At 62.9% G+C, this 25,678-nt stretch overlaps 1 protein-coding gene across 3 annotated transcripts in view; it reads left to right on the top strand.

Annotated features, from left to right (window-relative positions):
* The first annotated feature begins 2,518 nt into the window (after positions 1–2,518).
* The window catches only part of PDE9A (phosphodiesterase 9A), a 90,610-nt gene continuing 67,450 nt past the window's right edge, over positions 2,519–25,678 (top strand). For 2 of the 3 annotated variants that reach the window (XM_045852614.1, XM_045852615.1), the window contains exon 1: positions 2,552–2,644. In XM_045852614.1, the coding sequence (XP_045708570.1) occupies positions 2,576–2,644 (69 nt within the window). In that variant the 5' untranslated portion in view covers positions 2,552–2,575. Of the gene's footprint in view, positions 2,645–25,678 lie in introns of all 3 variants that reach the window. The other variant, XM_045852616.1, reaches the window with a different exon arrangement.

The raw sequence follows: 25,678 nt of genomic DNA, 5'->3' as shown, positions 1-25,678 counted from the left end.
CTCCCCGCCAGGTCATTGCCCCCCCCCACCCCCAGGCCCAGGGCGGGAGGACCCTCTTAGAACCAGAAGAGACCACTTCTGCCCCTGGTCCGCCTCCTGCCCGGACTCTGACTGGGTGGAGCTGAGTCCCTCGTAGGCACCCCCCACGCCCCCCCCACCCCTCTGACCTCACACTCCCCTTCGAACCCTCCCTCCGCTCCAGCCACTCTGGCCTCCCACATTAGGGACCTTGGGCCTGAGCCTGCTCCCTTTGCTGGAAGGTTCTTTCCTCTCCCGGACACCTCTGCTTGCTTCCCACACTCCACCTTCTGCAGCTCCTTCCCTGCGTGCCTCTTCTCCTCTGTGCTCATCGTTATCCGCCCGGCGACACGTCCTATTTATTGAGCCCATCTGCCTGTCTCCCACTGAAACGCCGCTCCCCCAGGCCAGGGCTCGTGTTTCTGTGCTCTCCAGCGAGTGCACTGGGCCTAGAGCGGCACCAGCACGCGGTGAGGACAGAGCCCGTGGCGGCCAGGGTCACCGCAGCTCCGTCAGGAACGGGGTCGAGGCCAGGACTGCTGTGTCGCTGCTTGAATCCCCGCATGGCAGTCTAGTCAGTCGGAGACTTAGGGAAGCAGCTACATTCCGCATTCTGAATATAGAACCAGCCAGGCGGTGTAAGAGGCCCGGCCCACGTGCTGCCACAGGCACGGGCGCAGCCCCGCCCCCTCCAGCCACCAAGTCTGGGCGCTCATCCTTCCAGGGTGCTCGGAGGAGGAGATCCGAGGGGGCTGGGTCAGATGACAATAACACATGGAGAATAAATAAGCGCCAACCTCATGAATGAGCCATCTGCCGGGCAGGGAGAGTTCTGTGCCAGCAAGCAGTGCTCCAGCCCCGCAAATCGGCGGCTGGATCGGCCCAGACAGCTCCAGAGCGTTCAACAGCCAAGTCAAATATGATCGTCCACCGTGGGCGGGGACACATCACCAGGGGACTCACTGGAACACACGACTGGAACACCCCCCTACACACACACACCCCCACTCACACTTCAGAGGCCTCCGGGCTGTCCCCTTCTCACCCTCAGTGACTTGCAAAGCAAGGGTGTGCGGGGTGCCCGGGGTCCCTCCACTGCACTGGAGGCAAAGCCAGCATCACTCTCTGACAGCCCCCGTGAGCCAACAAGGGACATAAAGGGACACACGCTGGGCTGCCCAAAGCCTGAAGATGTTTCACCTGAGGATGATGAGCCTCGCCTTCCCCAGGGCTGCAGCCTAGCCCATGTGCCAGGTGACCCTGGACCCAGAGTCCGGAAAGCCAGGGACGGTGCAAAATCTAGACAGGCAACGGAAGCAAGACGGTGGCGTGGGACCCGCTTAGAAGGAAACAAACTGCCCGGACACCCCCTTCCCCAAGCAACGGGGGCTGGGAGCCCCTCCACCCTCCCTGCACCCTGTTCCCCCTGGGTGAGCCTGCGGAGGACTGGGGAGCCTCAGGGGCAGGCCCCAGTGCGGTTTTCGGGTCACGTCTGCCTGACATCCCTGCGTTCCCCTCCAGCATGCCCGCCCGACGCTCCCTGTGACGGTTAATAAGGGGGGAGGGGCAGAGGAGTGCTGAAACCAGAACACAGCAGGGGGGCTGGGCAGTCCTTGCTCTGGCTACATTAAGGACAGAAAAATTCGCCATGTTGGCTCTGGGGCAGATAGAAGAGGCTGTCGCTCCCAAGAACAGACAGAAAACTTAGGGGAAGGACGTGCCTGAATTGAGAAGAAACTTGTCCCGTTTCCCATGCAAATTAAATGAGCAGGCAGAGGGGAACCTAGGAGAATTTTCCCAGTGCTAAGTGCTGCTTGGGTTTGCTTCATGACCACACACAGCTCAGGGTCCCGTGCCAGCCAGGTGCTGGCTGAGGACTGGCTGTCCACCTGAGGAGGTCTCTACAGGCAACTCTCTGTGGGGGGAGGTGACCAGCCCTGCAGCCAGAGGGGGTCGCTATGGGAATCTGCTCCAAGTGTCCCTAGCCGTGGGCGCTTGTCCAGAGGGCACGTGTAGAGGCGCTGCCCATTTGGTCCTCTCAGCAAGCCGGCCTGGGTCCAAGGGAAGAGGAGAGTGTGTCTTCAAGTGGGAAGGAGAAGAAGGGAGTGGAGAGCAAGGAGGGAGAGAAGGGGGAGGAAGAGGAGGAGGGGGGAGGAAGAGAAGGAGGGGGGAGGAAGAGGAGAAGAAGGGGGGAGGGGGGAGAGGGGGGGTGAAGAGAGGGTATGGGGAGGGAGGAGGAGAAGAGGGAGGAGGAGGTGAGAAAGGGGGGAAGAGGGGAAGGAGATCGGGGGAGGAGGGAGGAAGTAGAGGGAAAAGGGAGGAGGGAGAAGGGGGGAGGGAGGAGGCGGAGGGAGGCGGCGGCAGAAGGAGGAGCGCGAGCCGCAGACGCGCGCGCGGCGGAGGCGGCAGCCGGGCGGCCGGGTGCGCGGCCGCGCTCTGGTTGGCTGGGCCCCGGTGCTCCGCCGCCCGCCCCCGCCCCCTCCTCCTCCCCGCCCTCCCCGCGCCGCTGGCGTCGAGAAAGTACAGTAAAAAGTCCAAGTGCAGCCGCCGGCTCAAGATGGGATCCGGCCCCTCCAGCTACCGGCCCAAGGCCATCTACCTGGACATCGACGGACGCATTCAGAAGGTAGCCCTCCCCACCTCCCGACGCCCCCTCCCCACCTCGCTAGCCCGCAGCGTCCGCCCCTCCCCGGGTGCCAGCGCCCGGGGTCGCAGCGCCGGCGGCGGGCGGGGGACCGTGGTCCGCGGTCGGGACTGTGGTCTCCGACAACTTCGGCAGGGGGCGGCAGGGCTCTGCGGGGCGGGTCTCCCGAAGAACTGGACCGCGGTGGGAGGGGGCGATTCGCAGGGCGATAGTTTTAAGATTTCGTGGGCAGAGCTTTCTTTGTAACAAATCTGAGTAGGCTGAGTTTGTACGTTCAGAGGCTGGTAGGTGAACCCACTTCATTTCCGGCGGAACGATCCCAGGGCAGATGCCTTGGAGCTGGTGGTCAGACCTGCGGACGGTCCCCTCGCATGGAGGGCACCGGAGCAAGCCCCCCCCCCCACCGCCCCTGCGCGGTGGTGCGGCTTCCGGGCCGGGCCGGTGGGGAGCAGGTGCGGGCTGGCTCAGCGGGGGCTACTCCCAGCTGCGCGTCTGTGTCCCTGTCCCCGTTTCCCTCAGGTAGTCGGCTCTGACAGTAGAGGGGTGGGCGGACTGGGACTGCGCTACCTCCAGGGCCCGCAGAGAGGCTGAGTGGCCTGCTGGACGGGCTCTGCTGTCCATCCGCCTTCCTCTGGAGACATGAAGCCCTCCAAATGTCGTGTCCTTAGCCAACTTGAGTCCCACGGGAAACGCATCCAGAGCAGACCCTTTGTTGGTGGCCCCACCTCTTCTAAAGCCCCTGGCATGGATCCAGAAAGCCCTGACCCCTGCTTCTGATTGGCTGAGAGGGACAATAAGTGAGCCGCTTAGAGGGGGGCTTTCTTAGCCCCCACTCCACTCCCCCCATGGAAAAGCCATAGTGAGGCCACCCTTCCAGCCGTCAGCTGCACACTGTGTCACCTTGCACATCCCCAGGAGCACCCCAGTCAGGAAGCCAGGCCGGGATGCCCAGCCAGGCACAGAGCAGGCGCGGGGGGAGGGGGGGGCCCTCTGGTTCTCAGACGGGCCTCCTCCAGCGGCTCCACTTGCCCACAAGCCACCTTGCTCTCACTTGTCCCCAGTTTTGGTCCTGGTGGAGTGAGAGGCACAGCCTCCCCTTCCCCCGCTGTCGTCCACTTTAACAGAACCAGACAGCGGGGGACAGGCGGCATCTGCACAGGCAGGTGGGCGGCAGCAGGCACAGGCCCCCACCCAAGTCCCCTGACTCCCAGGACTGGGCACCCAGGACTGCACAGGGATGTATAACACCCCACACACACACACACACACAGGAAGAAATGGCCCTTTGCTGAATACCCACCCCTGCTCCAATGTGCACATGGATTCACATACAACATGCATGTAAAACACAAAAACACATGGATAAACACGCATGCAAACAGGCAGACACATGCACACACACACTGGCGCATTCTTTTCCGCCCCACCAGAGAAGGAGTGTCAAAGATCGGCCATTTTCAGCTTTTCAAAGAGGCACCACGGGATGTGGTCGCGAGGTCGGGAGTGACAGCTCCTTCCCAAAGGGCTCCGGGGAGGCTCCGCTGAGGTGGGTGTAGGGGCACAGGGTCAGAGGGCGGGCGGTGAGCGCGGAGTCCGGCCCGGCTGCTCTGCTGTCACTGTGGGCAGGGTGGTTTTCCCAGGGCGACACACCCGAGGTTGGGGTGACCTCCAGGAAAAGCAGCCTGTGGGTGGCTCTGGGAGACCCGGGGCACCTGCGTTTGGGAGGGAGGCCGTGGCCTTGGGAGGGGCCGGCTCTGAGGTTGTGCTGGCGCCGCCACTTCTGTGATCTCCAGCGCGTCCGTGGGCTGCCCTGAGCTGGGCCGCTAGCCTGTGAAGCGGTGTGACATCTTCACCGAACAGAGCTGGGGCGCCGCCGGGGCGCGGGGGCACTGTGCGCGCTCCCTCCGGCCCGCCAATGTCCTTTACCCGACACAAGTGAGGAGGAAGTGGGCCATGGTCTCCACACCGCTGCCCTCCCTGCGGTGTCTGTTACTCATCCTTGACCTTGCTCGGTGGCCTCTCCCTGTGTTGTCGTCACTATTGGAAGCTCAGACCCGGACTCGTAGCCTGGCCAAGAGCCAGATCCTGCGGGGCTTCCAAGCGTGTGCCGGACCCTGGTCCCCTCGGGACTCCACACCGGCAGCTCTGACCACACTTCCGATGTCTCTCTCAGCCGAGGGCTCTTTCCACTCAGGGCTGCGTTTTCTTCAGGCCCCAAACGCCGGATTAATTCTGACGTTCCCCCACACGCCGCCAGGTTCTGTCTCCCCTGTGTCCGTCCCGTCCTGCCTGTGAAAGGTCACGGACACAGACCCCGAGTCGCCTCCAAGGACAGGGAGTGGAGGGAGGACAGAAGGCGTGGGTGTGACACTGTGGCAGGTGGCTTTTGTCCTCCTGTCTGGTCATCTGTCCTGTGGCTCCTGCATTCCTTCTGCCGTCTGTCGCCCAAGTCACCCCACTGCTGTCATTCCACGCTTTCTCCAAAAGGTGGCTCCCATGGGTGTTATCTGCTCCAGCAAAGCTCCAGGGGGACAGCCACAGTGTCTGCACAGAGGCCAGTGCTGTGTCCTTACTTCCACGTATTGACCCTGGGTTAGTCTCCTGTCTCCCGTGTCACTGTTTCTTGGCCGTCACATGTGTATAACGCTGAAGCGCTGCTGGTTGGAAGAATCCAGTGGGGCCAGGCCAACCACTTAGTCAAGTCTCCAGAGGCGTTTACTGAGCAGCTACTATGTGCCGAGTGCTGGGGTCCGGTGTGAACACACCATTCACGACTCTCAGGTAGTCCCACTGAGTGAAGGCCCCCACTGGCATGACAGGACAATGCCCTTGACACAGGAAGCCCGAGGGGCTCCTGCCTGGTGGCCTGTCCAGGCCTGGGTGTGCCGACCTTCCGAGTGAGGCAGAGGGAGGCCCTGGTGGCGTCCCCAGGCCTGGGCTCAGGCTGGGGCGTGTTGGGAAGCCTGGTCCCGGCCAGGCTGCTAGGCCTGGGGCTCCTGAGGCCTCTGTGGGTGCACTGCCCTGGTCTACCAGTTAGTCCCCTTGGGGACAGTCCCCTCGTGCCGGCTCTCTGCTGGGACCATCTTCCAGCTGGTGTGCGCTTGCCCCGCCTCGACCTGCAGCTGGCTCCCAGGTCTTGATGAGCCAACAGCCACTCGCTGAGTTGTTTCTGCTCTAAACCAAGGGAACCAGTGAGAAGAACTGGAAGGGAAGAGCAGTGTTCAAAAGCTGTTAGCATGTCGACAGAGGACGGTTCCTATTTCCTAACAAACCGCCCCCCCCGCACAACCCAGACTGCTCCCCCTCCCTGGCGAGAACCGGGCACCCGGTATGCTCAGCCTGTGGGTCTTTCTCGAGATGCGTGTCTCTCACACAGCCTGGCCCTACTGCGACTTGGGACCCCAGATCATGCCCCCTGGACGCCTCTGAGGCCAGCACACAGCCCCCCTCCCCCGCCGTGGTGCTGTAGGGCCCTGGCCCACCGTCCCGCCCCGCCCTGGAGGTTCGGTCTCTCTTCTGTGGCTGAGGCCTCCCGCCTGCACTCGGAGCCCAGGCCTCTGCGCACCCTGCTGGCTGTCCAGCAGGAGGGAATCCCGTCTCTCCCTGTGTCCCCTGCCCTGCCCTGCCCCGCCCTGCCCCGCCCAAGGGACCCCAGCTCCCTCTGCCTTTGTTTCTTGCCTTTGCCGCAAACACAGCGGGCGTTTCCCACTCACTGCCCGTCTTTCGGGGCGGTCCTGTCTTCTGTTGGTCAGAGGGTCACCTGCCCCGGGTCTTGTCCGGCGTGGTCAGCGCAGCAGGACCTTGAGTCCCCTCCACAGGCACCTTTTCCCCGCTGGAATGTGTCTGTCCTGCCGCCTGGCGAAGCCCCGTGGAGACTCCCTTTCACATTAAGGCCGGCCCCTCTGCTCAGCCCGCCGCTCAGAGCATCCTTGTCCCTCGGACCCGCAGGGCCCGCAGGACCCACAGGACCCTGGTGCAGGGCGGGCGGACCCGTCGCTTCTCTGGGCTTCTGAGAGCCCGCCTGCTGCTGCCCCGGTCCCTGCCAGGTGGACCCCCTTGGCCATCATCAGTAGTTCCAGCAAAGCCCATGTACCTTCCTGTACGTGTTTATAACTTAAGATCTTTAAGGAGATGTTAAAACGGTAACAGAAGCTAATGGCAACCCAGGCAGGTTGGAGAAAGGGGTGCTTCCGCTCCCTTTTGGGTTTCCAGTGCGGAGCAGGGGTGCAGCTGGAGGTGAGCGGGCAGAGGAGCAGGCCACTCTGACCCCAGCCCGACCCCGGCCCTCGACGGCGCCGTCCGTCTCCGGCTGCGTCAGAGCTGGGCTGTGAAAACCGAGTGTCGGGATTTTCGGTCTCTTTTTCAACAAGCACATCAGCCATTGACGCAAACCAGCCCGGCCACTGCAGCCCATAGAGAACTTCTGGAAACACGTCTCCAAATCCCTGCCCCGGGATGCGGAGCAGTCGGGGAGCTGCTGGCCTCTCTCCTCTCCCCGCCCTCCCCCCTCTCCCCTTCCCACGTGCCAAGGTCTGAAGGCCGCTTAAACCAGACATTTCGGCAGCTAGAGGCCCCGGGAAAGGGGTGGCTGGAGGCGTGAACCCCACTGACGGCATCGGGGCTGACAGATGATGACGTGGGCCCCTCGCAGACCGAGTGCAGCGGCATCGCACGCCCCTTCTTGGAGGGGCTGGGGCCGCTCCTGCTGGCCACACGGAGGGGGGCAGGCCTGGTGCTGGGAGATGGCCTGGCTCTGTCGCATGCCGGCTGGGAAGTCACTTTGTCCTCGGCGAAGTGGGCTCAGCGGTGGTGCCTCCCATGGGGTGACCGCAGACGGCACTAAGCGGTTCCCACAGCGTGCTGGTCACTTGGGGAGGCTCAGCAAACCCGGCCCGTCCTCTGGCCCCGGCGGGCACAGCACGGCCCTCCCCTCCCCCTGGGCCTGTCCACTAGGAGGCTCGGGAAGAAGCCACAGCAGGTACTTCCTTGGCATCTGTTTTGCACCTCTGGGAACCCGCTGTGAACCTGAGCCACAAAGAGGGAGGCAGTGCCAAGGACCCCAAGACCCCGGGCTCCACTGCCCTGGGCACCTTTGTCTCCAGCCTGGCGGGAGCTACTCATCTATTTGGAAGTGGGTGCTTCACACCCTAAGCTGAGGGGTCCTTGCCAGAGCCATTAGGGGCCACGGGGCTGCCTGGCTTCGGAAGCGTGCAGAATGCACTCTGGGCATCAGGGAAGAGGGACAAGGGCAGTGTGGGGGGGGGGGCGCACACTCACATCAGACTGCGCGTGTGAGCAGCATGCAAATGAGAGACAAAGTGGGGTGCAGCCAGGAGGTTGGTCTCCGTGCCGGCGGTCAGCAGGCTGGGGGGGTGGGGGTTGTGCTTCGGGAACTGGCCCACAGGTAGCCTTGGGTCCCTGCAGGCTGGCTTCCTGCGCCCCTCTCCGGGGTTTGCTGCCTGAGGATGCCACCTACCCCACCACAGTCCCCCCCACCACAGTCCCCCCCACCACAGTCCCCCCCCACAGTCTCCCCCAGCACAGTCTCCTCCCCAACAGTCTCCCCCCCACAGTCTTCCCCAGCACAGTCTCCCCCCCCACAGTCTCCCCCAGCACAGTCCCCCCCCCACAGTCTCCCCCACCACAGTCTCCCCCCAGCACAGTCTCCCCCAGCACAGTCTCCCCCAGCACAGTCTCCCCCCCACAGTCTCCCGCAGCACAGTCTCCCCCACCCCCAACAGTCTCCCCCACCATGAGCGGCACAAGCTGAACCGTCTCCATTCAGCCTCCCGCTCCCCGGCTGTGGGTGACCCAGCAAGCGGTGTTCCTGGACACTGTGGGGGCGCTGGTGTTTGGCAGTGAGGACTCAGAGAGTCTCAAGAGGACACAGAGGGACCTCAGGTGTCCACCTTGACAAGACGGCAGCAGCCCACCAGCTGGTCTCACCCCGGGGAAGGAGTTGCCCTAGCCTCCCGTCCTGCCCCCTGGGCCAGACAGGTGGGGAGATGAGCGCTGTCCACCTGGAGGAGTTCCACGGGGACAGACGTGCGCGGGCTGGGCCCTGCTCCCGCTCCACAGAGCGGAAGCCCCAGCCGGCAGGGCGGCACGCGGCCAGTGCAGGGGCAGGTCAGCGGCCCAGCTCGGAAGGGGTGTGCAGCCCCTCGCTCAGCTCACCAGGCTGAGTCCTCCTGCGTTTGTGGTTGGGGATCTGCCTTCCCGAGGTTTGAGTGTTTTTGAGAGAAAAAAAGTTTGAATATAGTGCAGACCTAAAAACCCGCCTGCAGGAGAGGTGCATGCATCTCTCCGGGCACCGCGGCTCGCAGCCCTGTGGCGGGCCACCTGCAGGTGCACTCACGGGCTGTGCAGAGGGCTTCCGATGTTTCCGAGCTCAGAAAACACCTCTGCCTGTGCTGGTGTGGGGCAGTCCGCCCCCCCGCCCCGGCTGCCTGTCCCCTTGACCCCACCGCGAGCACGCGCCGGGCACGGAACTCACAGCACCCCTCAAAACGTGGCCCAGACACAATGAAAGACGAGCCAGAACCTGTGTTCACTTGGCTTAGATTCCCTGCGGACATTTTTTTTCCATTTTTAAAAATTGTGGGAAAGGACACATGAAGTTGTACCATCTCAGCCGCGTCTGAGTGCACGGCTCAGGGGCGTCAAGCACATCACACTGTCGCACAGCCGTCACCACCGTCCGTCTCCAGAACTTTCCATCCTCCCCAACTGAAACCCCGCCCACGTTAAATGCTCACCCCCACCCCCCACCCCCAGCTCTGCTGCCCACCCTTCTGCGTTCTGTCTCTGTGACCCTGCCGGCTCTCGGGACCTCCTGGGCGTGGAATCACACGGACCCTGTCCTTGCGTGACTGGCTCATTTCACGCAGCACCCCGTGCTCCAGCTCCCTCCGTGTTGGAGCGTGTGTCAGAATGCCCCCCACGTGAAGTCGGAACAGCGTCCCGCTGGGTGGGGGTGCACATTCTGTTCACCCGTCCGTCCTCCACGCATCTGCCTGACTCTGTTCAGCCCCCGGCCTCCGTGCTCACTTCCTTGGCCTGCAAGGTGCCGGCCGGCTGCAGCGGTGCGCTGCTGTGTCTCCCAGAAACTGCTCCCCGAAACCCTGCCGTCTGCCGGTCGCAGTCGTGTGTGCGGGAGGCCCCTGTGCGGCAGAGCCCGTGACACGTTGCAGGTGGGGAGAGGAGCACCCTCTCCAGGGCGGACAGGTGCCTTTCAGATTCGATCACACCCAGCCTGTCTAGCAGCAGCGTGTCGCCATGGTCCAGAGCACGGATGCTGGGGCACGCTGGGCTGCGCTCGAACCCGGCAGCGTGTGAACCTGGGAGCGCGTGGGTGAGTTACTTACGCACCTCGGGGTCCCCTCCGTTAAGTGGGTGGTGAAGGATAGAGGTGTGAATGCGTGTCAAGTGTAAAATGGGGCCGGCACGTGAGGAGTGCTCTGCAGCGTCGTGGTTATTGTTATCTGTCTATTATCTGTTGGTTTGTGTTCTGGATTCGAGGCAGCCGCATCCCCGTGTCTGGGCGGGGGAGCCTCCCCCAGAGCCCTCGCCCCGGGCTCCCGGGCCGGCGTGCGGACTGTGGGCATCTGCCGTCATCTCAGCCCAGGGCCGCGTGTCCAGGCGTGATCTGTGGGTGCTTCCCGCTCACTGACACCGTGTGACTGCGTGTCCCACCTCAGCCCCCAATCCGAGCTCCTTCTCCCATTCTTCTTTTTTTTAATTTAATTTTTATTTTTGATTTTACAGGGAGGGGAAGGAAGGGAGGGAGAAATGTTGATGTGAGAAAGCAACATCAATTGGTTGCTTCCCCTAGGCGCCCCAACCAAGGACCAAACCTGAAACCCAGGCATGCGCCCTGACCGGGAATCGAACCTGCGACCCTTTGGCTTGCAGGACGATGCTCAATCAACTGAACCACACCAGTCAGGGTTTCCCCATTCTCCCCACCAAGGAAAGGCCTGTGAATGGGCGAATGCCTTTCATCTCTCCTCCGACCCTGTCAGAGGTGAAGCTGCATCAGGGCTGCAAGGAGGAGGGGAGGGGGAAGAAGAGAGGGAGGGAGGGTGAGCATGCAGCGCAGGCACGGTTCCCAGGCTCCAGGCCCGTTGGTCTCGCTGGAGGGGATGGCAGTGCTGCCCGCAGCACTTAACAGTGAGGTGAGGTGTGGTGCTGTGCTTGGAGAGGGCGTGGCCAGCGCTGTCCGTCACAGCCCCGGAGCACTCTGCTGGCTTGCTCACTTGGTTGCTGGCCACACCTCCCCCACGTCCCTCAGCCCCCTGGTGCAGCCAGGGAGAGCTGCTGCTCGCCTCTGGGAGGTGGACGGGGGCCTGGGGGACACCACGTCAGAGCCCGCTGCAGAATGGCTGGAGCTGGCAGGATTTGGCACAGGCCGGCTCTCCTCGGTGAACCCAGGACACTGCGGCCAGGAGGGAGTGCCGCCCCGGCCTCTTCCAGTTACCGCCGCTAAATGGCCGCCGTAGGGTGACCCAAGCGCCGGCTGTCCAGACGGGGTTCGGTCATCCTCGGGGCCCCTCGCACCTTGTGCTGACTTATTCTGTAAGCAGAGCAGGCGGCAGAGCCCGGGGGTTCAGGCTGTCTTTATCCTCACGGCTTCTGCCTTTGGGATTTCTTTCAAAGCTTTTACTGCCTTACACATAGCTGGAAGGGAGGCAGAGTATTTGACATCATTATCACCTAGAGATGGTCAATAATCTCTCCGCCTGGAGTTTGCGTCCGACAGAGCAGCTGGCCCGGAGCAGCGAACCAAGGGCCTCCGAGGGCCGACGAGCAGCAGCAGAGGCAGCTGGGGCGGCGGGAGGCCATGTGGGCCACGAGTCCTCTGGTCCCGCTGTTTCCCAAGTGCTCCGGGGAACGGCCGCCAGAAATGCGTCCGCTCAGGGCTGCGCTGCGCACAGGGAAAGGTTACGGTGTGAGCGGCAGCTCAAGGTTCCCAGTCCACGGCCAGACAGACATACGCCGGAATCTGAGAACGTCCTGCTGCCACAGTGAGGAGAAGCCCAGCCACAGTCCGGTTCAGAGACGGGAAGCGCCGGGCAGCGTGACTCCAGAGGTGGCCCGTGAGTGACCGTGTTGTGGCCACTCGGGGTCCTCAGGACTGGACGTCCCCCTGCACCGCCGGGCTGTGCACATGTGGTTCCAACACAGGGTTGAGTCCCGTTCTGCGTGTGGTGTCCTGAAGGCTGGGCCCCGAACAGCAGAGACGGGGGTGGCGTCTGCGCCCAGCTGGCAGGGACAGCCTGGAACCTTCCAAGAAGCCGGGGCCAGGAGAGGAGTCCCCACGGCCAGGTCGTAAAGGGGAGCGGCGAGCGTCCCCTGCGATGTTTCCCGAAACAGTGCTGTGTGGCGCCGTGCTGAGAAGGTGACGGAGACGGGTCCCAGCCTGCGCGAGCTGAGAGGACACGCCCGTGCAGACGGGGCCCGGGTGACGGAGGGACTCGGACAGACGCCTGGCGGGCAGGGCAGGCAGACGGCTCCTCTCAGAGTCCGAGCCGTCGCCCCGGGCGTGAACGTGTGTACCCACATAATCGCCACCTGGTCGGGGCGGTGGGGGGGCTCCCGTGTACCAGCCTGGAAGATGCGGGCTGAGTGGGCCAGCGGACTCGGGCTGACATGCTGAGCTACAGACGCCCGGCCACCCTCACTCCCTGCTCCCCACCGTGTCACCGGAACCTGACACAGAGTACCAAGCCCCGCACCCCATTTTTAAAACCAGTGTTTCACCCCGCATCCCCCCTCCCAGGCCTTTCCCCGAAGCCCAGGCATCTCCGGGGACCGGGGACCCCGAGTCTCCTGGTGTTGAAGCTAGAGCAGCCAGGGCTGCGGCTGGGCGCCAGGCCTCCCAGAAGCCTCTGGGCCCCTGCTGGGTCTGGGGTTTCTGATTCGGTCTCGGCCTCTGCAGTGACCGCACTGTGTGTCCTCCCGATGACGGATGAGGCAGCCCTGGTGCCGCATCAGGCCCAGACGCCAGAGGGGCCCCGCGAGGCGCCTCCCGCTCCCACCTGCCCCTGTGAAGTACCAGGCCTGGCTTCTGGGAGAGGGAGCCCGGGGGTCAACAGCTTCCAACCAACCACCGTGAGGCAACCCAGGCATCACACCAAACACACTGCGCCCGAGAGCGAGTCCTTGGTTCAGCGCAACAGCGAGTGACAGGCTGAGGGACGTGGGTGCTGCGTGATGCGGGCTGTGGCTGCGGTGCAAAGCTGGTCTCAGTGTGGTCCGGGAGACACTGATGTTGCTTCACAGGCGTCTTCAGGAGCCGGGGACCGGCGGGGGGCCTGAAGCAGAGCAGGCACGCGAGGTCTGCAGCCTGGCGAGGTCTGCAACCCTGCGGGAGCAGGCCGGCCTCTGCACGGACACGCAGCAGGACGGGCGGGAAGGTGACTCCAGCCGCCCTGGCGGCAGGCGGGGGAGCCAAGTTGGGCCGACCCGAGGTCCCTCTTGCCCACGTTCCGAGACATTTCTTTTCTGGCAGGAAAACCACGCTCAGTTTTTCTCATGGAATTTCAAGCAACAACAAGGAAAGGAGAAAGAGGAGGCAAGGAAGGGAGGGAGGAAGGCCTTCTGCCCGAGGCGGACAGAAGCTCCTGGGGCCCCGCCCGCCCGTCCACCAGTTCTTCCCAAGGTGCCTCCGACTGGGGCGCACTGGATGCTGTCCGGGGCTCCTGTGCGAGGGCCTCGGCTCCGGCTCCGTGGTGCTCAGTTGCCAGGACGGTGGAGCTCTCTGGGTCTAGGCTGGGGCCAGGCGTCCTCCTGCCTCCCGATCTTAGGTCTCGCTTTCACGCGGTTCCTTCCACGTCTCTCCACCCTTGCCCAGCCACTGCCGCTCCCACAGCCCGCCTGGAGACGGGGCTGCAGGGCTGCGTGTTAGGAAAGGCCTCCCGGTGGAAGGCACTCCAGGGTCTGTGGCCCCGGGCCCTCCTCCCCAGCCCCTCCCCCTCCCTGTCCCCGGGCGTGCCCAGGAGCCCTGACCCCAGGGACAGCCTGTGTGGAGCACACCGATACAGCAGAGCCGGGTCGGCGCAGGGGAGAAGTGGGCGGAGAGGCAGGGGAGGGCTCTGGGTGGGGGGGATCGCAAGGATTGTGCATCCACAGGTGCCTCTTCTTTGAACCTGAGCTCAAGGAGTAAAGCACATTGAAGCCAGAGAGACACCTTCAGTCTGTCCCCTGCTGACACAGCTCTCCGGGCTCCGGCTCAGCTCACGTCTTGTGCTCTCCGCTCCTTGCTTTCTGCCTCTCGGGTCCCCTGTGATCCATTATTTATGGCCGTGGAGACGGGCCTCAGACACCAGAAGTGAAAACCACAAAACAAGGCAACCCAGGAGGATGGCAGGAGCGGCGATCGCAGCGGCCGTGACAAATGAGCTCAGTGCGGGGGAGGCCCGAGACCCCGCAGACGCAGGCAGGGGAAGCGGCCCCGAGGCCTGCCCAGCCAGACGGGAGTCAGAGCTGGCGCTGCGTGCAGACAGCCTGGGGAGCTGCAGACAGCCTGGGGAGCTGCGTCCTGCTACAGAGCGTCCTCCCCCAGGACAGGAGGGGCCCACCCACTCCCAGGCAGCCCCCTCTGGCCTGCGAACGTCCCAGCTCCTGCCCAGGCCCACACCAGCTCTTCTGGGGGCAGCTGGGGGCCTGCTCCCCAGCCCTCAGTGTCTCCTCCCTCCAGCCCGTCCCTCGTGGATCCCCCCTGAAGTTTGGCCCCACTGACACATACCATCCGTGCCTCACATGGGTTGGAGGACTCGCTGCCCGCGGTCACGGTCCCAGCCTCCTCCTCTGTGTGTGTCATCAGCCCCTCTGCCTCCCGGGCGACTGGTTCTGCGGTCTCCCTTAGGGCCTGCGTGGGTCACCTGGGGTAATCTCATCGCACCTGCAGACACTCAGGTGCTCACCAGGTGACAGTCCCAGGCTCCTGGGGTGGGGATGTGTGTCGTTGGGAGGTGGGACATGACTCAGGGGCTGTGAGTGGATGGTACACGCGTGTCCAGGCTTGGCTCCCACCACGTGTCCTCGGCTGCAGAGGCCCAGTGGCTCAGGCTCGCTTCCTCACTGCGCCCTGCCCCAGCGGGAGCACTGGGCTGGAGGGTGGACGGGCAGAGTGAGGAGACCACCCCTTCCCGTCCCCTCCTGCCTGGTGCCGCCCTGCCCCCTGTGCTCTCCGGGCGGGCCCTCAAGGTCCGCCCTCTCTCCCAGCACCCATCACGTGCACTTTCGTTTCCGGGGGTGATTTTGACATTGATGGCCCCCCCCCGGTCTGCCGGCCAGCTGCATGTGACAGTTGGGATCTTAGGTCTCTCTCTACGCCCCACCAATTAAGTCTCATTAAATTAATTCACGTTAAGCTGAGCACTTGCGTTGTCATTAGTGTCTAAAGAAGTTAAGTAGATCTACTTGAGGAAGAGAAAACGGAATCCATGGCTACCAGGACCCAGAGGGACTCTGAGGGGAGGGGGCCTTGTCCCCCCACTCCCATTTCCCTCTGGTTCCCGTGGCCGGGTGCACGGCCTCAGGCTCCCGTGATCTTCATCCGGTCGCTCCGCCTGCCTGCCTGCCTGTGGCCGGCATGGAACCAGGGAACCTTCTCCCCGTCCCATCCCAGAAGGTGCCTGGCTCGGTCTTTGCTCTCTGACCGGTGCTCCGGCCCCTATGCCGTCTCTGCCCACACCCCCCTTCTCTGCATCCCTCCGGGTGGCCTCCCTCTCATGCACTGACTCCCCCCACTCCTAGCTGAATGCTATTTAAATTTTGGGTTTTGCCCTCTGGCTCACCATCACTTAATTGTCTCATCTGCTTGGCATAAGGCCAAGGAGTATTCTTTCCAAATAAAAACAGCAGAGACCCCCCTTCTCTCCTGAGAACTCGACGCGAGCGCAGGGCAGCAATGCCGCCGTGGGACCGGAGCGTGCGAGAGCTGCCTCTGCTGTCCATCCCCGGCCCCAGAGCTAGGGCGGGGGGCGTCTCTGTCCCCGGCGGTGAAGGCCCTGCGTGTTCGTGGTGGAGCCTTTGAAAATTTCGGAGCAGCACGAAGAGGAAATGCAATAACCCGTGACCGGGTTATTGACCTGTCTGTCTCTCCCCAGACAGGGGAGACCGCCCCCGCCGGTGTTTCCTCCGTGCGCGCACACGTGCGTGTCTGTCTTCCACGCGAGTTTCTGTGCCGGTCGCCTGCCCTCGGCACCTCGTCGGCAGCGTTTCCGGTGCAGCGTGCAACCGCCCTGGAACACGGGGCGCGAGTGCCTGTGTGAGGCTCCACCGCGGAGGCCGACTCACTCACAGGTGGCCCTTCGTCATGCGTGCCGAACCCCGTGTGAGAAGCAAGGCGAGCGGAGCTCCCCCAGCGGCGCGTGGTGGGTGGCACAGTGAAGTCGCGGGACCGCAGCGGTCTGGGCGTGAGCCCGGGAGGCGGCCGGCTCGCCGGGAAGACGCGCTGGTGCAGGGAGAGCGCCCAGGGCAGGGGCCGACACGTCACGGGCGGTTCTGTTCTCTTGTTTGCTGTCGTTTCCTTGAGAGCAATTCCTGGAAATAGGACTCTGGGTCCGAGGGCCCAAGTGTTCCCTGCCTGCTCCCTGCCCACCGCCCCGGCTTGTGGACTCGGGTTCCTGGGGGGGGGGTGTCCCCCACAGCGACCCCAAGTTGGTGCCATCGCCTTATTTCAAACAGGCTCCCAGGGACAATTGCAGATTTCCGCAGAGGAGAGACGACGGAGAGGCCTGTGTGCCCTGGGGTGACGCCTGGAAAAATTCCGTGCAGTGTCCCCGCCAGGATGTCGGCAGCGGGACAGTCCCCCACATCATTCAGATGCCCCCTGTGCGCGGGGACCACCCGAGCGTGTGTGTTCGGTCAGGACACTTTCATCCCACGGGCAGGTGCTCCTGTCCCCCCCGCCCCCCACAGCCGCCAGGCAGAGCAGCTCGTCCCTCTCCTGGCCACACCCAGCCCCAGCCCCACCCCCGTGCCACCCACCCCACCCCCGGTCCCTGGCTCCCAGCGGACGCTGCTCTGTTCTCCGCGTCTGTCATGTCGTCAGGTCAGGAAGGTCCTGTAAATGGAATCCTGCGGCGTGTGACCTCTGGGGACTGGCTGTTGCTTGCTCGGCCCAAGTCCCTGGAGCCCCGTGGGAGCGGCTGCATGGGCCGTGCGTCCGTCTCCATTACTGGGCAGGTGGCAGGGCGCGGGCACCGCCTGCAGGCTGACGTCCGCCCGTGGAAGGGCGTGCAGGCCGCTTCCCGATTTGGGCCACGCACCCTTCTCCTGAGGGCCAGTCTGATGAAATCAGTCAGCTCCTCAGAGGCCGGGGGGCTGTTTGTGGAAGCCGGTACCCCTCCCTCTGCGGGCTGGGCAGAGGTTTCCGATGTCGGGGTGACGCTGGTAATAAATGCGCATCCTCGTCAAGTTGTAAGAGGGACTGAAGCCATGGCGACGTGCTATGCTGAAACTTAAGGGGTTTTGGGGGGGCAACAGCAGGAGCCCATGGGAAGAGACGGAGGAGGGGCGGAAAGGGAATGTGGCTGGAAGAGGCCCCCGGTTCCGATTAATGCAGGAAGGGCACACAGAGGTCACGCCTCCTGGCTCCCCGGGAAGGCCACTCGTGGAAAGAAAAGGTCCCTTTCTTCCCGGCTCCGTGTGGGACCTGGCACCACGGTGTCTACTGGTCTCACCTTCCTCTTCAGCCGTGTAACATCACCTGGGGGAGAGACCCTTTATAAGGTGGAAAATTCTGCCCTGAGAGTCGTTACTCCACCCTCGGAGGAGCGCTGGGAAACCGCCGTTGTGGCGGCGGAGGAGGAGACTTGGTGGGCGCGAGGGAGCCGCGCCAGCGAGGCGGTGACCGGGGCTGCGTGTGGCACAGCAGCCGGCCCCCAGGGCGGCTTACCTGACTCGGGGAGTGTCTCCTCACTTAGGAAGGTGACCCCGTGTGCTCTGGGGTCGTGAAAGGGCACGGACGCCCCCGCAGCGCAATGGGGTCGTCTCCTGGGTGGAAAAGCTCGAATCGGGCTTCACAGAGAAAATCCCGGGACCCCCGGTCCTCTGACCACCCCCTCCCCTGCCCGCCCCCACGCCCTGAGCTTTTCTCCCGCAGCTGCAGCCATGGTGGTGTCTGTCTTTCCCGGCCTCCAAATGCAGCCCCAGCCTAAATTGCTTGACAGTTATTCTATGTGTCCTGGGTTGGGAGCATTTCATAACGTAGCCCCACAAACATCCGTGTGAGAAACCCACAATTTCTAGTGGCCACAGACTTCATGCCAACCCAAACTGGAATCTGACAGCCCGGCAGGAAATGTTCTCAGCAGCTGCGAGGGATTCCTATCCAAACAGAAACAGGAAGCCAAACTGGGGGGTCTTTTCCCCCCCAGTTCCACAGTGTGTGGAAGACACGGAAGGAGATGCGTGCGGGGGGGGGGGCGCTGGGAGAGGGGCCAGGCCGCCCCTCTGCTGTTCAGGCCCCTGTAGTGTTCCCACGACCCTCCGCCGGGCGGGACGGGCGTCTCATTGCTCAGAAGGAACCGCTTCCTCAGCAGCCGCGGCCGGCAGCCTTTGGACTGAACAGACGCCGAAGTGATGAGGGTCCGTGGGGCGGGGACAAGGACGAGTCATTCTCACTCGTGTGGAGCCCGAATGAAAGGCGCCACACCCGCGCTTTCCCGTGCGGTCCTGCCCAGCGCTTCGCAGCCGGGGCCTCCCTCGGGCTGCCCGCTCTCCGGCCGCCCGAAGGCCTGGCACCGCACGGGCCCGGCTGCGGGCCGGGCACCCTCCACCGCAACTGGTCAAACACCCCAAAAAGACAAAGGCAAGGAGAAAAAGGGGAGCAGATGATGGGCGTTAGGACGCGCCTTTCTTTTTTTTTTTTAATTTTATTTTTATTTATGTTTGGAGAGGGAAGGGAGGGAGATAGAGAGAGCAATATCAATGTGCAGTTGCTGGGGGTTATGGCCTGCAACCCAGGAATGTACCCTGGCTGGGAATCGAACCTGCAACACTTTGGTTCGCAGCCCGCGCTCAATCCACTGAGCTACGCCAGCCAGGGCTAGACGTGCTTTTCTTAAAGCGCCGTTTCACAGCGTGTTCACAAGGGCGAATCCGCACGTGGGTGTGAGTCGCCCGCGTGGGGGAGCCTCCGTCCATCCGTGGGTGCGCTCTCCGAAAACCAGACCTGGTGTCTGGCGAAAACGGGACACGGCGCCTGCGGGGCAGTCCCCGCTGGGGCTGTGGGCCCACGGACAAACACGGCCTCCACGTCTGAACACGGGCGGCGTGGCCGCCAGCACCCCCCGTGGCCAGGGCCGGGTGGGCATGGAAGCAGGCGCTGGGCCTGCGGCACTCCACGGTCAAGGTCGCAGGTGAGGTCCGGGAGGCCCACCTCTGGTGGTGCGCACCCCTTCCGCTCACTCCCTCCCCAGTGCCGGCCGGGAGCCTGGGCTTCCCAAACCTGCGCGCGGCACAGCCCGGGCGGCCTCCCCGCCGTGGTCTGCTGCTGAGTTAAAGGACTGGTCGCCGGAGGGGTCTCACTGGACCGGCCCCTCCAAACTGGACGTAGAGCTTGATCGCAGCCCCTTTCATATCCACAAGAACCGCAGGAGCGGTCCAGGCAGGGGGTCGCAGCCAGGGTCAGGCGGTGACAAAGGCGAGCCCTGGCTTCTCCCCACAGGCCCAGGGGGAGGAAGCCCGGATGCCAGGCCCCTCTCAGTAAGTGGAAGAACCTTCCGGAAAAGGTCTGGCACAGGTGGGCCTGCCCCCATCTGTGGGTGAACGCCTCGTTGCCTCTGTTGGCCTTGCTGAAGCCGGGACCCCCCGGCCCCGCCCCCACGTTGCTGCTGGCGTCGCCGGTGCCCTTTTCCCCGTTCAGGGCTCGCGTCACCCAAGGCCTGTTTCCCCTCCAGAGCCTGCCACCAGCTTGTCCTCGATCACTGGCCTCCTCTCCCGCCGTGGGGCCCTGCCACATTCTCACTGCGCGTCTCACCAAGGGGCACCGCCGCCCTCCCGGGTGGAAAGTTTCCAGGAAGCTCCGCGCAGCGCTGATCAGATCTGCACCCCTAACCTTGTAACGGCAAATGTGATTGTCTGGGCCTGCCCGGCGGTCTGGAGACAGCGTCCTCCCGGCTTCTGGCACAACCAGCACAGCATGTACCTGGGAGGCGGGCCCTGGCGGGGGGGCCCCTTCCTGCAGCCTCCCCTCAGTGAGCCCCTGCGTGGGCGTCCGGGGGCAGAAAGGGAAGCACAGAACCTCCGCTTTTTGTCGCTGGAGTCGTGTCTCGGGAAGAGGCCTCTGGACCCAGAACTGAGAAGAGGTCACTCCCAGGCTTTTAGAAACGGCCCTGTCCTGTCTCTTTAACCCCGAGGCCACCTGGACGCGGGTGTGGCAGCCCCGAGCCACCGGCTCACAGCCACTAGTCGTGTTTTGCTGAGTGTGTTGGTCAAGGCGCTTTTGATGCCAAGAACCATTCTTACGCCAGTTCAGGAAGGTGCGTGTGGGGGGTCTATGGGTGCCGGAAGGGGGGCTCGCCCAGAGCTCTAGACACTGAGGGTCCCCAGAAAAAGCCCCGGGATCCAGGGTGCCAAGAAGTCTGGGGGGTCCTGGCCCCCTGCTTTCCTCTCTCTCTCCTCTGTGGTCAGCTGAGGACGGATTCCCCGAGACCCTGCACTCACCCTGGTTGAGCCAGCAGCTCTGAGTCATGTGGGGAAAGTTCTGGTGAGGAAAGGTGATTGGGTAATGGGCAGTCACAGGTCAGACCCTGGGGGCGGGGCCGGCCGCCAGGAGCCAGGACCGCATGTCCAGGGCTGTAGGGAGTGTGCTGGAGAGGCAGCTGGTAGAGGTTTCCTGCGCTGTGACAGGTACTGGCTGGCCGCTGCAGGCCCCCGGGTCTCAGCCCTCGTCCCCACTCCTAAGGACAGGACTAGAGGGCGCCTGCCGGGAAGGTGCCCACCAGCCAACCCGGCCCCACCCTGACCGAGCACCAGGCCCCAGCTTGCGGCTCTCCCCGACGGGTGCATCAAGGCCGGTCCTGAGCCCGGGCTGAGCCAGGGAGTCAGCCAGCATGTGCTCCAGGAGCACTCGCCTCTCTTCCTGGTCGAGTCTGGCTGTCCGTCAGTCCCAGCAAAGCAGAGGACCCCGCAGTTGTGCGCGTGCAACTTGGGGTGGAGGCCCCCCCGGCCTCACCCTTGACTTTCCAGAGTCAAAGGCAGCTCCCTCCCCCAAGAAACACAGGAAACAGAGGAGCTGCCTTAGACGTTCTTGCTCTAAGCTGTGGAAACTCGGCAGATTGAATTCCCACTAACATAAAATTGGGTCCCAAGCACAGTGCAGCCAGATGATGCATTCGGCAGCTCGGAGACCCCTGAAGACCTGCATCCAGAGTCAAGGTGTTAGACCGAGCAGGGACTGCAGGGTTCCCGGGCACCTGAGAGAGAGACGGCGTGACACTGAGTTTCGCGTTCGAGCAGCAGGTGCTCTGAGCGCTTCCTTTCAGACGCGTTGCCTCGTGTGTCTCTCCTCACAGCCCTGAGAGGCAGGCAGAGCTGATGTGGTGAACCCCCTTTGCTTCCAGAATGGTCTTGCTCACCAGGTTGGGGGGGAGAGAAGACGGCAGGCAGAAGGAGTAACTGTGGGAGGAGCACTGGCCCCCCGGCGCCTGCCGCGGCACCACTACTGCCAGGCCGCTGGTGGAGTGTGGACGTCAAAGACAAGCAGAGAAGTGGCGTCGTGGGTGCCGTGCCCAGGTGTGGACACTGGACAGCGGCGGCCTGGGGTGCAGTCCTGGCTGCCACCCACTGACTGGGCCGGTGGGAGCCCTGTGTGGCTCTGTGTACCTCCGGTCCCTGGTGGAGACCCCTCGGCCTGGGGCTCGCCCTGGGGTTCATGCTCGGCGTCAGTTATTCTGTGCTGCAGGGGCCAGGGGGGCGGGGTGGTCTCCAATTCCCGGCGCTCACAGGCCCAGCTGCCTCCAAGGAAAGATCAGTATCCGGGGACGGGAGGCCTCTGCCCTCTCGTTGTCTCGGGCCTTGTTTTAATGTCACAGGCTGCCAGTCAGACCACACGAAAGAGCTGGGGGTGACCTGCCACGCTCAGTCCTGAGCTCCAGCCTCGGTGTGCGTCACGTGGGGCAGCGGGACACAAATCTCTGTGGGAACGAAATCCCTTTCGTTCATCTTACTGCCCCCACGCCTCACTTATTTTATAACTCCCCCCCTTTTGGCGCTCTTTGTTTCGGGATAAAGGATAAAGGAGCTGCGGAATGAGTCGGCCTGGGGACAAAAAGCCTGGTGCCCTCCGGACAAGGCTTCCTCAGGGCGGGGGGTGAGGGGGTGGGTGGGGTAGGGGCGAGTCTCCCCAGGCCGTCCAGCACGGGCGGACACTGTGGGGGCTGCGTGCCCACAGCCAGCAGCCTGATGTGGGCCGGAGCTCCTCGGACACCCTGCCCAGTGGCGGCGGGACCCTGCCCAACACACCCGACATGGGGGTGCACACCCCCACCGCCTCACCCCGGCCTCTCGCCTGCCTCGGCCCTGCTGGAGGCTCGCTAACTAACTGAATGCTCGAGGCAAAGGCATAGAAGGGCCGCGCATCAAAGGTTTCCACCCAGCGCATTAGGGGAGCGAGGGACCTGCTAAGCTGTCACAGCCGGTTTGAGAGAGGAATCAAAGAGCCTTGTGTGTCTGTGCAGAATGTCGGAAGACATTTGCCAGTGGATGCAGCGCGGGTGACCACGGGAGACCCCCCCTCCCCCCCCCCCGCCGTGGAGTCTTTTCTTCTCGTCCCAAACTTCCGTCCAGCCTCCCAGCCCGTTGTCGAAAGTACTCTGAAGGAAAGGTTGTTCCGGACCACAGAACGGGGTCGGCCTCCCGAGGCCTGGCTGCGTAGTTTATGCGGGGCGGCGAGACGGTCGGCGGGCGGCCGTGTGGGCCTCCTGGTGTTGGCTGCGCCGGAAGACCTCACACCGGGGCTTGGCCAGGCTTCGGTTGTGCGCTGTCCCAGGGCTGGGAAGGTCTGGGCACAAAACTCTCTTACAAATTTGAACTCACCTCTTGTCGGGGTCCCCAGAACACCCCAAGGCCCCTGTGCTCCCAGTAGGTAAGGCCTTTCTTCCTACCAGGACAGCAGGGCCTGGGGGTCAGGGGTCAGGTCAGTGCCCTGGGGGGGTCAGGGGGGATTGGCAAGCACCAAATCCTTGTAGTCACACTTAGCTCCTTATAGGAGTCTGGCCACACCTGAGTAAATGAGCAAATTGGCTTCAAAACTGATTCCCCCAGGTGTACCCTGGTCAGAAGGGGGACAGATTCTTAGGGTCACTTTGCAGATAACAACACGGCTGTAAAAAGTAAAGGCTTACTAAAAGTTCCTGTATTAGGGGAGGGCAGACAATAAAAATCAGATGCCATTTGAAACTGTTTCTTCTCGTTTTGCAAAAGCATCTCTTAGGTTGTTAAGCCTTAAGGATAGCACCCTGGCTGGTGTAGCTCAGTGGATTGAGCACGGGCCTGCAAACTCAAAGATCACTGGTTCGATTCCCAGTCAGGGCACATGCCTGGCATGTAGGCCGGGTCCCCCAGGAGGGGACGCTCGAGAGGCAACCACACATTGATGTTTCTCTCTCTCACTTTCTCCTTCCTTCGCTTTCTTCTTCCTCTATAAATAAATAAATAAATAAATGAAAGAGTTGAGGATAGAAAGAGCTGCTTCACGTCGATCCAGAATCGATCCAGAATCGATCCAGAATTGATCCAGAATCGATCCAGAAAAGAGCAGACCAGCACAGTGGAAGGTCCTGCAATGCCCTCCCGCTGGGTGTCGGGTTAGCCACGCCATCAAACTGTCTGTTCTTGAACGACAAAGAGCTCTGGAAATCCCGGTCGGCGCACTGGCGCGGTCTGGACATCGTCCAGATGAGGCTGTGAGACGCCTGTCCCCACGGTCCTGTTCTCTGGGGCTCCGAAGGGCCCCTTTTCAGCGGAGTCACGCGCTGGCCTCTCACGGATCGCAGAGCCTTTCGGGCAAGTGTCTGAGTCAAGCCGCCTGTCGGTGGGCGGCAGCGCTGTGCTTTGGCCTGTTCCGTGCGAGATAACGCTGGAGCGCACAGGAGCCGAGTAGCTCGCGCAAGTCGCAGAGGTAAGAGGCGGAGGGAGCGTCCAGGGGCCGCCAGGCAGCCCGGCAGCCCGGCTCCCACGCCTTCATCCCAGCCGCTGTGGTCTGTGCAACGGCTGCCCTCGGCAAAGTCCAGCTCCTTCTGCAAAGTCAGGGAGCCCCCCAGTCGTAAGGGGCTGCGATCCCATTAGCAGCCCCCTCGCCCTCTGAGGTGCTGTTGTCGATAGCGGCTCCTTCAGTCAAGCCTCCAAAAGCCCATGGCTTGAAGCTGTCTTGCCCGGTGAGACTGCAGAGAAGTAACCCCCGAGATCATTTCCAGCCCCCCCACCCCGAGAACTCCCAAGGGCTGGGACAGGACTCCTGCTGGACATGTGGTGTCTGTGCACCTGAGCCCCTCCAGGGGTGGGGACCTTTATAAAGGAGCCTTGTCTGCCTTGACTACAAAAGGTGCCCCTTCTCCTGGGCAGAGGTAGTGCCACCTGACCTACCCAGGGATGGAAATGAACTTCACAAGGTTCAAGACGGCAAAGTCAGGGATGTTCCCATGCCAGTGTGTGAGCGGCCAGGACCCCAGGCACAGCCCTCCCACACCACACCCTTTACAGCACAGCTGGGAACACCAAGGCCTGTGCTGGGACCCCTGGTGGTGCGTTGTCATGAGAACGCGGGCCTGGCACGTGGTCAGAGGCCAGGCTTTCTGGCAGTGGGGTCAGGAGGCTTTATGGAGATGTTGTCACTGAGTCCTAATGGCTGGGAACAGAGAAAGAATAAGGGAAGGGGAGGAGGAGGGACTGGAGCAGTGGCCGGAGCAGAGAGAGGGCCAGGGGTGGGGACGCCCGTGGACTGGAGTGAAGGCCGGAGATAGGGGCGTGGCAGGGACTCAGGCTAGAAAGGAAAAACCCTGCAACCTCCCGTGGGCAGGCGAGGAGGTGGACCTTCGGTGGCACAACCAGATCTGAGTTCCGGAAACCGAGGCTGGGCCCGGGGGCGAGACCGGAAGCAGAGACCGGTGCGGGGATCGGTTGCTGCGAGAGTCCAGGGCTGCAAGCCAGGACCGCGGCTGCAGGGTGGGCAGTGCAGACCAAGGGCACCGTCACTGACGGTGACTTCGTCTCGGCGTGGCCAGGCCGTCGGCACACAGGAAGTGGTGTTAGTCACAGAACAGCTGCCTTTATGGGAGGAAATATCTGCTCATTATATTTAAGTGTTTCCAATAAAGAAAGATGCAAACTGATATTAGCTGAAAAATCACCACCCACTCAGGCTTGCTTCTCGGCCCGGCCCAGGCTCGTGGCAAAGCGGGCTGCAGCGCGGACCGTTCCCTGTGCTGTCCAGCCGTGAAGACCACCTCCCTCGCTGTGCTCAGGGCCCCCCAGGGTGGGACTCGAGACCCCGTGGACAGAAGGCGCTGATACCAGTGCATTCTCCCCCATGGGCTGCACGGGCGCCCAGGCGGTCACGCGTGATTCATTCTGCATCCCTCCTCCCTGTGATTTCCTCTTTGATTTAGTCATGCCGCCTCAGCCCCAATCCTAAAAGACAAATTTTTCTAAGTAAAGACCTTTAAAAAATTTGTTTTACAAATCACGGCCTTCCTGAGGCCACTGGGGACTCCCTGCGGTGAGACATCCCTAGGCCCAGATTGTCTCCAGTGAGTCAGACACCCCGGTGACAGGTGTGTGGTATTCACGAGGTGGTAGCTTTGTTCTTACAACCCTTCCCAATGACAAAGGAATGAGGTTCGTCACATGCTCTCTACATGCACCGGAGGAGGAGTATTTTGAATGAGGAGTATTTTGTGAAACGGTCCAGTGCCCGCGGTTACATTTTATTTCTTTTTTTTTAAGATTTTATTTATTTATTTTTAGAGAGGGAAGGGAGGGAGATAGAGAGAGAAACATCAATGT

Source organism: Phyllostomus hastatus, unplaced genomic scaffold, assembly GCF_019186645.2.
Source record: "Phyllostomus hastatus isolate PE091 unplaced genomic scaffold, TTU_PhHast_1.1 phas_contig_948, whole genome shotgun sequence".
Classification (NCBI taxonomy): domain Eukaryota; kingdom Metazoa; phylum Chordata; class Mammalia; order Chiroptera; family Phyllostomidae; genus Phyllostomus; species Phyllostomus hastatus.
The sequence above is the reverse complement of the archived record's forward strand: the minus strand, read 5'-3'. Positions and strand labels throughout refer to the sequence as shown.